The sequence below is a fragment of the Heliangelus exortis genome, chromosome 6 (assembly GCF_036169615.1).
Source record: "Heliangelus exortis chromosome 6, bHelExo1.hap1, whole genome shotgun sequence".
NCBI lineage: Eukaryota > Metazoa > Chordata > Aves > Apodiformes > Trochilidae > Heliangelus > Heliangelus exortis.
Window position 1 is genome coordinate 25,499,417 of NC_092427.1, and position 18,196 is coordinate 25,517,612.

The following is an 18,196-nucleotide window of genomic DNA, read 5'->3' on the forward strand; positions in this document are numbered from 1 at the left end:
TTTCCTGCTAAATGTAACTTTTAAAAGCTATTTTGGGTGAAAGGGTTTTTTTAAGGTTTACCTTTTGCAAATACTGGTGTCACCAGAATTGGTAAAAAAATGTAAAGAGCTCATCTAAAGTGCTGTTGCTTCCAGGCTTTATTCAGATCCCAAACGTCATATACACCTAACTCTGTGAAGTGAGTGGCTTCTTTTAGTGCAGTTTTAAATCAAAGCCAGAGCCATGATTGAAATGTTATGCTCCTTACCATGCTATGTTAGTATGTAAATACAGCAAAAGTTTTTCAAATACAGCTGTGGAGGTAAATGACATTGATTTCCACAGAAGAAATGTGTATAACCTGAATGCATTTAGAAATGTTGTGAATGCTCTTCTCAAGACCTGATACATATTTATGTTAGTGCTGTAGCTTAAGTCACAAATTGCACTAATAACTTCTTCAATACTTGATACTGTTCTCAGGCATCACCAGCTCAGCCTACGCCACAAACACCAAATACAGGTGGGCGGCGAAGAAGAGCGGCCAATGAAGACCCTGATGAGAAAAGGAGGAAGTTCCTGGAGCGGAACCGCGCTGCTGCTTCCAGGTGCCGACAGAAACGGAAAGTCTGGGTGCAGTCATTGGAGAAAAAAGCTGAGGACCTGAGCTCGCTAAATGGCCAGTTACAGGTAAACTTTTTATTTCAAGTAAAAACACATAGATTTTCCCATTCTTAGGCAGTGATCCTGGATCAGTGGAACTTGAACTGTCCATGAAATCTGAAACATAAATGGTTTTGTAACTGGTGACCCGGGTCAGAGTTGAAAAGTCAGTGTTAATGGCATATACATTGAAAAGTCATTGTTAATGGCATATACCAGTAAAGTAAGAATATAAGAGAATACTCAGATTTCAGGAGGTGTAAAGTTTAGGATCATGCCCTTTTGTCCTTTGTTCCATTTTAAATAACTTTCAGACTGTGATACTAAATAAGAATGACGAAGATGCTTTGAAGTAAAGGCTTATTAGCAATAGCCTTGCCTTAAATATATTTTGCTTTTAATAACTTGTGTCACAGCCTAAGTTATTTAAATAAGATTTGGTTTTATTTCCTTTGGTTCTTTTTAACTTCACTTTTTTTCCTTTAAAGAGAATGTAGTGCTCGTGAAAGGTGCCAGATTGACATCACTGGAAACTGAAGGCCTCTTTTGTCCACAGAACAGGTACAGCACAGGCAGTGGCAGTACAAATTTCAATTGCCCACCTGCGTAAATCCTATAGTGAGGGAAGTGTACTGTAAGAGGGTAGTCTAGTGTATGTTGCCAGTCAATTTGTCACCTCATCTTGAGGTCATCAGTTGTTCAGAAGTTGCCATGTTGGGGACACTTGTACCCCAGTACCACAATCCATGACCCTTTTTGTTTCAACTGCTATTAAATGTTAAATCATACTTTCTTAACATGTTCCAGCAGCACATGAAAATTGGCAGAAAGTATTGTTTCAAAATAGAAAGTCTAAAAGCTTTATTTTAAGAATAAAAGAGAAAAGAAAATTTGTCATTTCCTAAGTGAACCATTCATTTAGAAAATGCAGTGGAAAGTAATTTGATATTTTAAAGTTTGTTCTTTCTCAATGAGTCAGGTTCACGGATCTTTTCCTTCCTATTAAAACTCCTTTCGTGCCGTTTGGTATAGAATATGTCCCAGCTTCATCAACAGGAAATTAGGGCATGTTGGAAATACTTTTTATCATGTAATCGAATTTACAGTGTATCAATTGTTTTCAGCTTCATGTCTTCAAAAATATTCAGGATCCCAGACTGTAAAATGTAAGAAATTCATACCTAAGTACATAAGAAATATTTCCAGTGTTTCCGAGAATCAAGACACTGTGCACCAGCATTAGGTAAATTTCTTGCAAATATATAGCTTTCTCATACCTGTTCAGAATCTGTAGATGTGTTCCTTTAATGCGTTCACAGTCTTCACTGTAAGTTCATTAATTATAAAATTATATGTATCACCATGACTTAAATAAGCTAGAAACAAAGCAAAAGGTAGATCTACAGGAACTAAAACAAAGAAGATTGATTATATTTAATTTTTCTTTGTTAAAACAATTTTTGGTATTATGTGAACTACCTTTACCTGACACATACCAATTTTTATAACTGAAAATGGTGTAAGTACAATAACCAAAAGATTTCTGTGTTTCCAAGAGTAAATTCAGTAATAGTAAATTCAAGAAAAATAATTCTTACATCTGCCTAAAGCAAAGCTGCTAGCTGTGAAGAACAGAATGACTTGTAAAGAAAATTGAATGTCAGAGATATAATTAAACTGTACTCTTTGTGAAAACATTATTCACTCCTGTATCTCCATAATAACTGATTGCTCAACAGGCTGATCAGCATACTGGGCAGTTAAGACCCGTGATTGCTTACTTTATATTAAATAGTAAATTTACTAAGTTGGAGTTTTGCCTTAGCACAGTTTTATGCACCAAGTGTTAGGGTTTAGTGGTTGATATTTTGTTTAATATCTAAATGACCTGCTCTGCTGAATTTACCGAGATGTCACATTTCCAAATGTAGGTTAATTGTAAATTATTACATTGCATTGCTTTACCTAACAATTCTGGCTCCTTTCAAGCCAGCTAGTAGCTTTCTTGTAACGTTCTGATACCAATGTCAAGGTTTTTAAGACTGGGATCTCTTTAACGATACAGAAAGATTTTGAAGAGGTGTGCTTGGTTCAGCTGTTTTGTTCCATAGTTTTCAGCTTTCTTTAGATGAGCTTCTCTCTAATTCCGTCTTTTAAATTATGAATGTCATTTCTTTTTTAACCAATCTTTTTCAAATATTTGCTTAAGTGAAAATTTATCATCATTGTCACACCAGTAACATATTTAGGTTAGATTGGCTGTCTTTATTAGAGGCTTGGCTATGTAAAGGTTTTTTTCGTGTTTCCAACCTTGTAAAGTTTGTTTATTGTTTGACTGTTGTGGTTTGTGTTTTCTACTAATATGCTGACTTCCTTGTTGATCTTAGACTTTTATATACCACATCTGTGGTACATTTAGAGGTGTTGCCTCTATGCCTTGGGCAATGCTGCAGGGAATTGTATGCTACAGAAGGTATTGACAGTGTGTCCCCAGTGGCTGCTCAGTCGTATAGCAGGATCAGATGCCAAAGTTCATGAGATCGTCTGTATTTGGTCCTTGAGAGCAAAGTATTAGTAGAAGAATTGCCTGTCTTCCTCACCAGGAACCTTTAAAGGTTCAGCAGTCAAGTGGTAGTTGTTTGTACTAATGCTGCAAAAGCTGCTTTAGAAAGGCTACATTATGAAAGAAATGCCCGTAAGTAAAGGTCCTTTCCCATACAGGGGTATCTCATTGATTTTAAAAAAGAAATAAGAGCAGTTTTTAACTTGGCCACAGACAACCCCCTGTCCCTGTAAGTCACATCTCCCTGTATGTGATGATAGTTTTCATAAGTGTACCTCACAAATATTGTCCCACACATTGCTGAGTAAGGGTTAATCTGGTTCCACTTTTACATACATATTTTGGATCCAGGAAGAAACAGACAGATACAGAAGAACATATTGTACACAGCATGTTCTACCTTTGTAAGGACTACACAAATGGAAATATCTTTTGAAAAATGGAGTGCAAATAAAGATGTGCTTTCCTCCAGGACCCTGCTTTCTAATACTAGCACATTTTGAAAGACGAGAACATAAAAATTCTTCTAGACAGCATGTGATGTAAAGTCCATGGTTATTTAAAGAATTGTTGATTCCTGTGGTTGATTCACTATGGCATTAATGAGGAGGACTTTTCCAGTTCAAAAGCTTGAGGTAACCTTTCTTCATGCCAGCTGTTGAAGTGTTTGCTTCAGGTGTCTTGTTAGCCTGTGTTCAAATGATAAGCACACATTAAATTACCACCACATGTTAACATGTTTTGAATGAGATGGAGAGACTTGCTGTTGTCATATCCACGATAAGAAACTACAGTGTATGCTGGAGTTGATTTTAACAACTCCCCATTGCCACCAGTTAGAAGTGGTTTTTACTGGTAATATGTAAATTACTACCATGGATTACCCTTCTGTGGCATTCCACATAACTTTTACCTAGTAGACATACTCTGTTCTACTTCCAGGAATGATTTGTGCATTGCATATGGTGTTGGCAGTGTTAGCAAACAGTGTGCATGTTAATAGCAGTGATAACTTTTTATTCAATGAAAATGCCTCAACTTTTTTAGTATAGGAATGCTCTTCCTTTTTTTTCCAATCTGCTATAATGTAAGTTAACATACTTGCTTTTTCTTCTTCTGTTAGCAAAATTCCTAGTTTTTGTAATAAAACTGACATTAATCTGTAAACTCCCTTTTCAAAAAATTCTCATTAACACTAGTTTTTATTACACTGATGAACAGTGACTTCATACTTATAGTTGTTGTTTGTGTATAAAATTCTTCTTTAAAATGTAGGAGATTATTGTATAAAAATTGTGAAAATCTTTTCCTAAACTGAGCACTTACTTGACCAACATTCCTTTAAACTAACAGAATGGTTCATATTCTTGGATGTTGCTGCTTCTGTAGATCATCAAGAAGTGTCTCAAAACTACATCAGCATTTCCCCCCCCCATGTTGGTTCTGTGCAGCTGCCTGCTTGGTATCCAGATTTGTGGCTCCTCAGTAAATAATACAGTGAACTAAGAGGAGACTGAGCTGGAGGCACAAATAGTGTTCTTTCTTAACAGCCCAAGATTTCAGGACATGTATTACCAGCTGCTAGAGACATTCTTTCCATTGCAACCTTGGGTTTTTTTAATTTTTTTTTTCTTCAGTCACATTTTTCTTTCATTGGAAATGTCCATGAAGTCAGATTTTTGGCTTGCTTTCAGCTCTTGCTTTTCTTTCAAATATAAATTTTCTAAAATGGATATTTGACACAATAAAATGACTGAATAGGAAAGTAGTCCTTAATAGTTCAACAAGATTTTACAAGTATAAAGGCTTGAAATTTTTTGTCTTCTAAGCAGAGAGGACATGAGTAGATTTTCTTATAAAAATCTGGTATTTTAGTTACAGTATTTATAAACAGTGCTACTTTGTGTAATTAAACCTAATAAATTCTGTTTTTAAAAGGTGTTTTCTTTACTTCAGAATCCTTTTGATTACATTTCATCTCTGTCTGCCTTGCCTTATTTCTAGTTTGCAAGTAAAGAAGTCAAATTTCTTGTGGGTTTTTTGCCAATTAATTTTAGTTGCAACCCTATTTTCCTGTGTTTGTTTTTTCCTTTAATTTGCAAATGCATAAATGTATACATTTACCAAACAGTTACCTCATGTGTATTTTATATTATGCTAATCTGCAAAGGTTCTTGCAGCTTAAGTAACATCAAGTATCAGTGGAAAGGATTTATATTTAAAATAAAATAACACATGAAAATCATACATTGCTACAAGATACAAGTATCACAAAGCATTAGAATTAAGTTGATTCTATAGATACACATTTTTTTAGTATTTAAGGTGAAGTCTATCAAAACACACAACGGTCTTAATTGGGGTTGTCATATATAATGCAGCTGTGTAGCTCTTCCCAGCTGTAGATATCAAAGTGCTGTATGGGGAAGGTAAGTATCACTGCCCTCCGTTTTACAAATGGGGAAATAGAAGCACAAAGGAGTAAAATGATCTTGTTCAAGGTCACCCAACTGTGGAAAGGCACAGCCTGGAAATTAACCCAGTCACTAGATTGTGCAAATGCTCTCTCTCCTAGATTGCACTTTGATTTAGTGACATAAGCTGACATTTCAGGATATTGTCATGATTATCAATTATTCCTTTAAACAGCATGTTTATGTGTGCTTGGCAAAGAGAAAATTAATAAGAAAATGAACAGACACCAAGCATGAGATTTTCTCTTTCAACAAGTGTAAATATAGTCACAGAAAAAACATTTTGCATTGGCTAATCTGGGGGTTTTTAGCCTTTTTTTTACCATTGACTGTGGCATCTGTTAAAATGTGGGTAGCTAAATATAGGTTTGCTCTGGTTAGAATTCATCATAAAACTTTGCAGAAGAGTCTTACAGTGGCTGGATCATGTGAATGAGACTATATATAGACTCTACACCTGCAAACTGAAAATTGTATGGGGTATTTTCCAGTTTAAGAAAATCTTGAAATAAAGCTAGCCAAGTTTCAGCTAATATTACATATTCTGAGATAAAAGAAACCTATACATAATTTTTGCCATATATACCAAATGGAAACTTCTTGTATTTTATTTACCCCTAAATGAACGTTTGAAAATCCTGTAAAACTTAATACTTATCTTCAGAATGTGTGTAGTTTGAGCCTGGTAAAGTACATAACTTTCTTCTCCTTTAGAATGAAGTCACCCTGCTGAGAAATGAAGTGGCACAGCTGAAACAGCTTCTTCTGGCTCATAAAGATTGCCCTGTAACTGCCATGCAGAAGAAATCTGGCTATCATAGTGAGTAATGTTCCATTACCTATAGCCTTAGGCTGCATCAGTGAAATACTGCCTGAGTGAACTGAGTGAACATTAAAATTGAGAAGTGCAGTTCTAAAATTACATTGAAGATTGTTTGGGTTTGGTTTTTTTTTAATCTTGGAAGATTATTAGAATACAGGAATTATTATATGATATTGAGAAATACATTTTTAAGTCCTTTCATTTGAAGTGTTGTGTAACATTGAAGGGTTTATGTTGATTTAATAAGTGCTTATGATAATTAGCATGTAAGGACTATCGGTTACTACACCTGCTTTGGAAAATATAATTGAAGTATTACACCATTTTTTATACTTTGTCTTACCTTAGTACAGAGAAAGGTCCTTCTGGTTTCTTTTTTTTCTTCATGGTAATGAGGTTTCAGTAGAGGTAATATAACAGCTGTCCTCATTTGCCATAACATCCAGGATCAGTCAAGGCGTTAAAATAATCAAGTGCAGGTTCATGGCTCCTACTGTACAGTGTCTTCTAGATTGTTTTGATTTCCACATTAAGCAACTACTTTTCTGTAAGCAAGGTATTTTAAGTGCAGTTCTAAAGCTAAGGGAATTATGAGAGTTTCAGTAGCATGTTTTCCTAATGCATAGTTTTACTTGAAGGTGCTCATTTGATTTTCCTCCTTCCAGCATTTTAAAGGTTAATTATGCTTTCCTGACTTGTAACTTCGTTTTTGGATATGATATACAGTGCCAGAACCAGCTGCTGCTGCTGTAGAATAAATGGCCAATTTTGTCCATTGTACACAAATTTGTTACAAATAACTGAGCTGGGAATGCATTAGGCAACATTCATAATATATAACCCACAGCTTTCGCTTTTATGATTTAGTGATATTTCAGGATATTTGTAAATGTGAAGATTGTTTCTGCCATATGTAGCCACTTCATTTTAATTTGCCAGTGTCAGTAATTCAGGAGAATAAAGGAACATTTTGTATTGCATGCAAACAGATCCTCAGGTGCTTGCAGTAAAACTTAATGGCCACCATCTTTACTTGTAGTCATTGTAAGCAATTTCATCAGAATGGGCAATATTTTTTAATTTAAAAGATTCAGGAGATTTAGCATCTCTCTATTGCCATATATATTTAGAATACTGATCTTGTCAGTTTTGAGCTTATAAATCTTGGTTCTTTGATCTCCAGTCATTTTGACAAGATGGAAAATAGCATCTTGGAGTAAATTGGAGCAGTATAGAAATATGTTCGGGATTTATATTAACAATGATTGCTGCAGGGATGAGGCCATTATGGCTCCCATCTGACAGAACAACATAATTATATATGGAAGCTACTAGGGGATAACATTATGCATGCAACATTTTTCAAATAAATACAAAACTGTAGGTTTCTTGAATTTTATTGTTTTGAGGATGTATGTTCCTGAAGTGGCATGAAAAATATTTAAAAATAAGTCTTAAATGGGTGAACTAATTACATGGATAAGGATTTTTTTGTTGAAGTTAAGAAACATGCTGTTTTCTAATGCTTCTTCTCTGCCCTCAGCAAAGGACTGTAATGTTGCTTATTTACTAAAGAGTGCAAAATGAATAAGAACTAAAAAGCCAGTCAGTGGAAAATGCCTGCAGTTCAGAAAAAAAGTGAAACAATAGTAAGCAAGGAGATTGGAAGCAGAGCTCACCTAGTTTCTTGAAAACTCTCTTGAAAGTCAAAGTTCAGCATGAATGAGAGTTGTAATGCAATCCCTCTGAAAGGATTTTGTCACATTGTCTCTGTGTCAGTATTGCTAGGGAAGCATGTTGGCTGAGTGACATTAACCCACAGTCCAGCTGATGAGAGGAAAATATGGATTTGATTAATACATTTATGAAAATGGTGTTCATATAAAGTTTTTTAAAATACACTGTGCTCATCAAGTAATCTAAGTTGAATTGCTTCAAGAATTTATTGAGTGGTTTAACTGTCTATGTCTGTGAAAGAAAGAAATAAAAGACATCAGATTACTGAGCTCCTGTAGTGCTGAAAGTTGTGCACTGCTGAGACAGTGCTAGTTTGTACCATGCAGACCATGTTTTAACAGCTAGGTCCACAATTTAATGGGATTTCATTTGCTATGTGCTTAAAAAGACACAAGTTATCCATTGCTTTTCTGGGTATTTTTGGCACTTTTGCATTTCAAGATCTTTCGCATTTCCCAACCGCATTTTTGTCTCCTGCCAAGTGAAAAGCATGACAGTGCTAATACCCATTATTTGGGATCGTATTTTCCTCATTTAAAAAGTCTTGTGCCTGCTTCAAAGGGGGGTGTAATCAGGACAGAGAAACCATAAAGATGGTTATTGTGCTTTGAGGCAGTATGGATGAATTTCTTTCACAATGTTTGAGTTTTCAGCTTATTGATTTCCCAAAGAAAGTGCTGTTGGTTCTGAATGAGTCTTTGAACATTGGGAGGGTTCGTGGGGGGAAGGCTGTGTATAGGAGAAATCTAAGTGCTGTTCATTTATTTTTCATTTTAGCTCTTCTATACCAGATTATTACTGAAAGTCTTCTGCAATATTTCTATATTTTCTCAGGCTTTTTCTGGACTTGGAGCAGGAAAAAGGTGAAAACTTGTGAGAAGAAAATGTGTTGTGAAAACTAGAGTTGGAAAAAAATATGGAAAAGGGTGTTTTAGGTATTTTTCATATTTTTCAAAAGGGCATCATAATAGTCAGGAGTGTATGTACAAAACTGAATATAAAGGAATATAAATAGAAGCTACAGTGTAGGTGTTACTAAATGTTGTTTTGTGTTCTTTTTCGGGTGAGTTTAGAGAAATGGTAGAAGGTGGTTACCCACTTTCAGGCCTTGAATAATGTGAGGTACTTAACCCGCTATGTTCCTACAGCCTCTTCTGGATAGGAAATCCTTTAGGGAATTCAGGGGATATTCACAAAGGCCAACTCACTGGAAAGCACAGTTTTAGGGCCAAGTCCCTCTGTACGCCATGGGTAGTCTGAGAATTACCATGGGGCTTCCTTTCTGGTGATTATCAGGGGACTGAAATCCCTCTCTGTTTGCTTACCTGAAAGCTATTGGTAAGCAGTGATAGGAAGCAAATAATAGCAATGTTTAACTACTCTAAAAGGGTACTTTTTGGTACATCCTCAAAAGTCCCTTCTGTGGTTTGTTTGGTGTTTTAAAAATCATTACTGTAGCTCAGTCTAGCCCATGTTATTCTCCATTACCAGAACTGCTCACTCCTTCTCATGATGCAGCCTGTCTAGGAACTTCATAGCCTTCAGGACAGTTCATGTGATACAGATCTGTAAATTTTCAGTCTTCTATTGTACAGCACATGTTACTTCTGTAGATTAATTTCTAGTTTGGACTGTGCATTTTCCTTGGTTTGAGGGCAAGCTTGGGTAGCCATTACAAAGTCTAAATGCCTAGGCTTTTTTCTACATTGTTAGCTGCATTATGATTCTGGTATGTGTCATTTGCACTCCTGGAAACCACAGTCTTGTGCCTGGCAATTCTCTTGTCAAATAAGAAAAAGGAAAAAATCGGTTGGAAGTTTAATATGACTTTCATGTGGTCTTCTGAAAGCCTTTGTTCTTTATTCCTAGTCTTCAGGTTTAAGAAAACAAGTCACCTTTGTAATGAGGTGCCTTTAAGTATCTTCTATATTCATTGAGTAGATTTTTTTGTTTCATTTTAATTCTCCAAGTAGTTTTCTGTATTCAGTTTTTGGCTGCTATTCCTGTAAAGGTCGGGCTACATAAGGAAGGGTTCTGAAGGAAATCGAAATAGCTATTCTTAAAGGTGGCATCTCATATCTAAATATTACCTTGTAGTTGTTGCAGGGATTTACACTTCCAGTCAAAATTTATTACTGTAAACTAGTGCTAGGTCTGTATCTTATATAACTACCTGTCTCCCTCTAGCCTCTGGCATCTGAAAATGCCTGAATCATGTGCTTTTGTCTCTTCAGCACAGTTTGTTTGTTCATCTGCTCAGTGATATGAAAACTTCTATTGTACATTGGTGATCGTAAGTATTCTCATAACTCTTTCTTCCATTGCATATATGGTCTTCCTGAGCCCATCAAAATCAGAAAATCAAGCCTTTCTCATGTGCTTTACCACTGTTATATTATTACACATTATTCTTTTGAGTTAACAAATTACATGTTAACTTACATGTTAAAGTGATACAGAACAGTGGAAGACCTTTCTTCTCTGGCTGAAAGATAATGATCTGTTTTACTTCCTCTCCATCTCTGGCTTGTGGCATTTCATGATGGGGATTTGGTCAACAAAGGGATCAGCTGGGATCAGCAAAAGAAGCATGATGGAAAGACTGAAATTCATAGGAGAGTAACACCAGCACTGCAAAGGAAGAGACTGTTACAGCAAGTAGACTGTATCTGATGCATGTTATCCTGCTTGCTGCTACTTCTTTCTCTCTGGGGGGAAGAGTATGCTACTCTCATAATTAGTAAATCAGTATTTTTCAGGAACTGGCTTTCTTTTTTAAAACAAAATTCACATGTGTTCCTTCTTACTTGTTTTCACATGAGATCTGGTAGGTCTTGACAGAGGTGTAGAAAAGGTGAAGTCTTGTTGAATAGTGTTAACTGAATTGGCACTCGTTCGTGTTCTTTCTGTTCTTGAATGGGCAAATCCTACTGAGGATTACAGAATGTCTTTCAGGAGTATTTTAATTTTCTTCCTCTTGCTGTGTACAGTTACCACGTAACCTTAGATTATGTGAGAAGTGCCAGCAGACCTGGCTCATTATCATCTCTATCTCCTTTAATGCTTGAAAGGCCTGATTTTGTAAAGATGCTGTGTCTGTAAAATAATTGGCCTTGTGTATAAGAACACCATGATACTTTCAAACTATTATATCCATGCTCATGTAGTGGAGGTATAAGAGAAATTGTTAAATTGTTAAATAGGCAGTATTTCTTTGAAAGAAATACACCAGTTTTGCTTGCTTTCCCATCCTTTTTGACCTTACCATTCTTTTCCAGAAGTAGTTAATAATAGAACTGTTGTTTTCAGGCTTTGAAGTGGTATGTTCATAGTATGCATGCAATTGCTTCAAAGATCTTTATGTTGGAGACTTGACTGCTAATTTAGTTAATTTCTTTTACCTGGAGCTACTATGTCATATAAACCTCAGTACATCATAAACTTCATTTCATCATTGTTCATGCTTAGCGTTCCTTTTAGTTGCTGCTGTTAGCCTGGTTTTCTGTGGAAATAAGACAGTGTATCCCAGTGGTGTTTGTCTTTTAGTGTTAGTGTCATCCCTTTCCATCCCTTCTCTTCCCTTGGGTAACTTTTGCGTTTGTGGGCCAATCTCAAGCAGATCTGAAAGGGATTCCCCAGGCAAGTTTAGAGAAAATCACACTTGGTTCCATTGCTATGCCACAAGCAATGGTTCATGCTTCTTCTGGCTGTGTCTCTTTGTATATTGTTACCTCATACAGTAGGCAGTAGTGATTTAAGAGGGGCTTCCAGGATTCCACCTCTGTAATAGGTTTAAGTCCATGTATAAAACTCACGTGAAAAATACTTGAAAACACAAGGAGTACAAAGTTGTACAGAAAGGTAAAAAAATTAAATTTGGTGTTTGTGCTTTTAGTTTTGATCAAAAAAGCAGTAGGCTTATTTTCCTTTTTGTTTTTCTAGTCTTTACCAGCTTTTTTACCAGTGTTTGCAAAATGTCTTGGCTGACTTTTGTAGCTCTGGGAAAATAAATGATGATTTTAGCATGACTAGAATATCTGTGCGAGTAAGATGTGAAACCATTCTCGTTTTGTAAATTCTACTTTTGCATGATGAGAACTATTTTTAAATCTGTTTACACGCTGTCATAAGAAAAAGCAATGCAACTGTGTGGCTAATTTGCTTCAGTTTTGTGAACACCTGAAGTATTGTTGAAGATATTTTTTTTTATAAGTTTTGAAAATTTTAAGTCTTATTGACAGACATTTGTATACAAAACAAGTTACTGAAATTCACTGTTAAAAGAACATGGGTTGAAAACTGGGGGAAGTATTGTCCAGTTAGTAGAGTGGTGTAAATAATATTTTTTTCAGATATTATATTCATGATCACAGGTATTACTAAGCGTAGAACTATTCTAGCTTGATGACTAAGCAAATGCTTATAAACAGCAAATGTTAAGTCCGTATTATTTGCTTACGAAGTAGTATTTTCTTTTAAAAATAAAACCAAGATTGTTTTGCTATTTGCCCCGAGTTACAACGTGCATTTTAATCACATAGGGGTGACTGCCATTACCCGGAACACGGTGCTGTACATTCTGGGGGAAAAAAATGAATTAATTTTTCTTCTTCAGCTGCAGATAAAGATGACAGTTCCGAAGACATCTCGGTGCCGAGCAGCCCACACACAGAGGCAATCCAGCACAGCTCTGTCAGCACTTCCAATGGCGTGAGCTCAACTTCCAAGGCAGAGGCCGTGGCCACCTCTGTCCTCACCCAGATGGCGGACCAGAGCACGGAGCCGGTGCTTTCCCAGATGGTCATGGCACCTCCCTCCCAGTCACAGCCATCAGGAAGTTGATTAGAACCTGGCGTGGCATCAGTTCCTTAGAGATACATTTGTGACTTTAAAGGGAAATCGACAAAAGACCAGTCTCCATCTAGGAGAGATTGTAGCGTAAAAGTATTCATTTTTAAAATTCCAACTTCAATTTGGCTTTAATGATTGGCAGTGAAGATGAGACAGAACACCAGTTCTAGTCTCTTTGCAAAAGACTTTTTTTTTTAAGTCTTAGTTTTACTAGTTATTTTTTGTGCTTAATGTGTAAAGTGTGTGTACAGTACAATGTGGTTTATTTCATTTTTAATTTGGTATTATTTCAACAAACATTGGGGTGAATTACTAAAGGTCATCCCCAAGGCTGTGATAGTAATATTACATGACATTTTTATACCAAAGTTCTGCATAGTCCCTATTGACTTTGTGACATTAGCCAGGTCATAAAGCAGTAGGAAAAAGAAAGACAGTAACAGTAAATTTGCTTTTTGTCTTTTTGCCTTTTTGTTGTTTTGCACATTATGAGAGGAAGAACATTGGAAGAAAAACATTTGGATTGGTTTATGTATAGCATTTTGGTTGGCTTTTTTAACTATTGGGATTTTTAATTTGTTTAATAGGGCCAGTACAGTATATGAGATACAGTAATATTATGCACATACCTATTCTAGATGAGGATCATTACTAAATAGATTTTTTTTTTAATTATTTTAAATTGATGTCAGGCATTTTTTTCCCCTTCAACACTTTCATTTGGGGGGAGGAGAGCTTTATTTCTCCAGTCAGGATAGATATCTATAATTACCCCTTGTTGCTAGGCTGAAACCAGTAAGCATATTGTAAAATACAGGGTTCTAAAATCTGGAATACTTAGTATTCCAAAGTGGGTTGAGATTTTGTGGATTTTTGAGTCAGAGACTAAGGAGTTTACTCATGGTTTTAGATTCCAGAAAAGCCTACAAACCTTCTTCAGACAACTCAAGACTTTTTTTTGTCATTGTCTTGTATTTGCAAGCTAACTTGTACTTAATTCTTGTGTAAGCACTGTCATCTTTTAGTAGCAAAAATTTTGATACCTTTCTTGTGGAAAAAAAAAAAAAATCAGTATCTACCGTATCTTGGAAACAATGTAATTATAATGTGGTGTGTGTGGTGTGTGCGTGAGAATGGTTCAGTAGTTAATGCCAGCAGTCTTTTGCTTGAATGTTTAAAGATGCCTTCAATGTGATGCTGGCTGATAGGTGATTGCAGTTTTAAAATGTTATTTACTGTGCGAACTTGGATAACTAACATTCCATGATGTAGTTTGTTTCTGATGAGATGATTGTAGGTACACTTTTTCTCATTATCCAGTCATCTGTAGGATACTGAGTTTTTTAAATGTGCCATTATCTATTTTGATTCTGTACTCATGTTCAAAATACAGTACAATATTTTACGATAGATTAAGTTGTTTTAAAAAAGTAGATGTGTGCTTTCAGGTCAGAAAACTTTGTATAATAGCAAAAACAGATGCATAGTAGCAACTGGCAGTAAAGCAGGATTCCATTATGTATATAACAAAGATTTAATGCACTTATACTGGGTTGTGTAGTTCATTTGCTCTTCCTTCTCCACACTATGCTGTGTGTTTTTAAGTGTCAGTGCCATCAAGTTTCTATTTGATTCAGATTAAATCTAAAAATGTAATTGATCCGCAAGAAGATCATAATTTCTACAATATATATACAACCATGCTATGATGAAAACTGGACAAAGAAGTATCTAACTCATGTATGTATTACTGCAGGGCTTTAAGCATGAAAATAATAGGGATTCTGAATATTTTGTATTTTAAAACTTTAAAAAAGGAAGTTGAATTGATAACCTCATCTGTTGAAAAGTCTTACTTTCCCAATTTCAAGATAAAAAGCTGTAACAGTTTGTGAACATTTCCAGGATGGTGAAATATAATGGACCTTTTGTAAGAAGGAAATTAATTGCAAAGGCACAAAATGTGAATTCTGCAAGAAAGCTATACAGTCACTTTTCATTGTAGTTTTGGTGGACTAGATAAGGCCTTGTTGATTATACTATAATTTGCTCTCCTAAACACAAAGGCTTTTCAATCATATTTATATAAGTGGAGTTCTTTTTATAACAGAAATTGTCGCGCTTGTAAAATAAGTCTACATAAGTGTATAGGAGATGTGTAAACAGTTAATGAATTTAACAGTGGGGATGGAAGGAGAACCATTCAAATCTGCATTCAGCAATTAAGAGAAAAGTTATTAGTTGTACTACCATGGATTCCGTTTTGAGACGTATGTCACACTACTTCTGTACCTAGCATTTTGGGTCTTTACATTTGACATGTTTCACAAACTGTACTGTTTTCTTTTATGTGCAGTTTGCATGAGTAAATCATCAAAGAGAATAAAATCTATCTTTAAGTTATGTTCCTATTTTAATGAAATTATAATTGTTCTAAAAGTCATCTATGTCTTCAGACTTATTTCTTCATCCTTGCAGTTATAAGCATTTTTCTGGAAGTCATTACTCTTAACAGCAAAATGATGTTAATAAGAATACATATGTTTCCTTAGAAAATCAGCAAAATTCCTTTGCTTACAGTTAAGTCCCAGCAGCTTCTGAGGAGTCGGCCTTGTCTTGTTAGTTCCAGGACCCCAAGGTAATCTGCTGATAAATGAGTTCATAAACACAGCTTGGTAATCCCAGGTGTTGCTCAGCCACTTCTGGTTGCCTCACGTTTAAAAGCAAAAGCCTTGTGTGTGATCAGAATTTCCAGATACCTTCATCTGAGGATACATAAAGCTGTGAAATAACAGAGGGAGTTGCATGAACCGCTCACAGTTCTGTTGAAAAGATCATTCACTCGTGTTTGGTTTTTTAGAATATTATAAGTTGTTTGGGCTGGTTTATGAGTGCTGGAAACATGATGCATGGTGTGGCACACCATATTGCACCATTATTTGAAAAGCTCTGGACAGAACTCTTGATATGGAGGTTTAGGAGAGGTAAAAAGAAAGAGTAGGTTTGCTGTGTACTTGCATTTATTGCTTGTGTTAACCAAAAGAAACTAAATTTAAACTGCACATAACTTTGAGACCATATGAGAATGATGCCCAAGGCCTCTTCTTTCATTGTGTTCTTTTTCCAGCTATGTGAGTTAAGCTTGTCACTCCAAAAAAAAAAACAAAACCCCCCCCAAAAAAAAAAAACCACCAACCCTCCCCCCCCCCCCCCAAAAAAAAAAAAACAACAAAAAAACCCAAGAAAAGCCCCACAAAGGCTGTATAGGAGGATATTTGGGGAAGAACTAACCCAGTTTTGTTGTCTATGATATAAAAAAACCTGGCTTTATACCTGGCAAGTAACCTTTTTCTCTTTAAAATGCTAATTGAGTCTGGGCAAAGTAAGATACTACACTGATGGAACAAGATGATAGAAGTGCTGGATGAGTGGTGATTTCACCTACCAGAATTGCAGAAGTAATTTGCTTGGAGACAGACACAAACACCTTAATTGGTCCTCATAAATGATAATAAGGAGAAAACAGTGAAATTAAGTGCATCCTAATAAAGTAAGGTAGGTTAAATTGCACTAAGAAAACTTCAGCAATGCTTCATGACATGATTAATAAACTCCTGACAATGTGTCTAATAAAGGTTATTTGCATTTATATGCTACCTGTTGCTTCTCTCAGTAGAGAAATAATTTGAACTGCACTCATTTACATTGCAGAACAGTGAGTGTAACGTTACCTTACAGTAGCCTTTTCCTTTGCATTTGTTTTCAACCATCTTGTTAACAGTAATACAGGAATGGTCTATTTAACCCATTTCTTGTATATGACTGTATAGGTCCAGATGGCCCTGTAATTGAAATAATTTGGGTTCTCGAAGTTTTATGTTCTTTAATAGTGAGTTTTCTGGCTTCTTAATTTTAGATCTTCATGTGAGTTTTTCTCTGTGGTTTCTGTTGTGGGGTTTTTTTTTTCTCTCCATGGAATTTAGGATCATGACCTTTCTTGTTCTTCACTTCCTCCTTTTCAAAATATGAGCCCCTGAAAGTGCTTATACACTTAGATTGGAATTTCTTCTTTTTGCATATTGCCTGCTCTTTGCTTGTGTTTACTTTCTATTGTAAAATATAAAAACTTGTCTTCTTCAGCTGAAATAGATGGGAGAAGCTTATGAAAACTTGACATTAACCTGTTCCTAGAACGAGTTATATTACAAAATACATACTTTGGTCTGAAAAGATGTCCTGAATTTCTAGTACAGAACTTGTGATTTTGCAAAAATTTCATTACAGGTGAGCTGCACAAATGATGAGCACTCGCTGTATGCAGATGGCTTCATAATTCAGCAAAGTGCATCTGTCCTCAGAGTTTTTAACTTCCTAGGTGTGGGGTTCATTATAATCTAATACCTGGCTATCAATAGAATAACAAGACACATAAGCTTGATCTGATTTGTGTAATTATTTTATTGTAAGTGATGCTCAAAGTCTCTATGCCACTACTATTACCATTTTTATAAATATGATACATGTTTTTCCAAGCACTTTTTTCCAATTTATTTTTGGGGAGGAGGACAATGAGGAGAGAAGCTTCTTAAGTTTTTAAAATAAACTACCAGTAAAAGAGTTTAATCTGAAAATTAATAAGAAAAATGTTGCAAGATCATTGTGCAAATATATTATCTTTAATCCATAGATAAATGGCAGTTTAAGCTGCATAGACTGATCGGAAATGGTAAGCTTGGAAGGTACAGAACAGCTTGAATCAAAGGATTCATGCTTCTGGGAATTTTTTTTGTTTTATTTTCTTTTTTAAATATCAATAGCAGACACGGAGTAGGAAGTGGGCAATATTTGTGCCCTCTTTGGACAGCAGGGCCTGGAGGTACTCTGGGTTGCAATTAATGAGCTTAAAGGATAGTACTCTGCATCTTAGGGAGCTCTGTCAGTGTTAGGCTGAGGTGAACGTCAGGAACGAGTGTGCTGTCAGGTAGGTACATTCAGAGGAACAGAGAGGTACAGTTTACCAGATTTATTTTGCCTAACTTTTGCCTAGGACTAACAATCCATCAAGTGCAAACATGAGCTATTACAATTCCATTTAATACCATCTG

At 35.6% G+C, this 18,196-nt stretch overlaps 1 protein-coding gene across 10 annotated transcripts in view; it reads left to right on the plus strand.

The window, feature by feature from the left end:
- ATF2 (activating transcription factor 2) overlaps positions 1-15,534 on the plus strand; it is a 41,617-nt gene extending 26,083 nt beyond the window's left edge. For 9 of the 10 annotated variants that reach the window (XM_071747290.1, XM_071747294.1, XM_071747291.1 and 6 more), the window contains 3 exons: positions 464-670; positions 6,395-6,500; positions 12,856-15,534. In XM_071747290.1, the coding sequence (XP_071603391.1) occupies positions 464-670; positions 6,395-6,500; positions 12,856-13,082 (540 nt within the window). In that variant the 3' untranslated portion in view covers positions 13,083-15,534. Of the gene's footprint in view, positions 1-463; positions 671-6,394; positions 6,501-10,474; positions 10,534-12,855 lie in introns of all 10 variants that reach the window. The other variant, XM_071747299.1, reaches the window with a different exon arrangement.
- Positions 15,535-18,196: the final 2,662 nt, after the last annotated feature.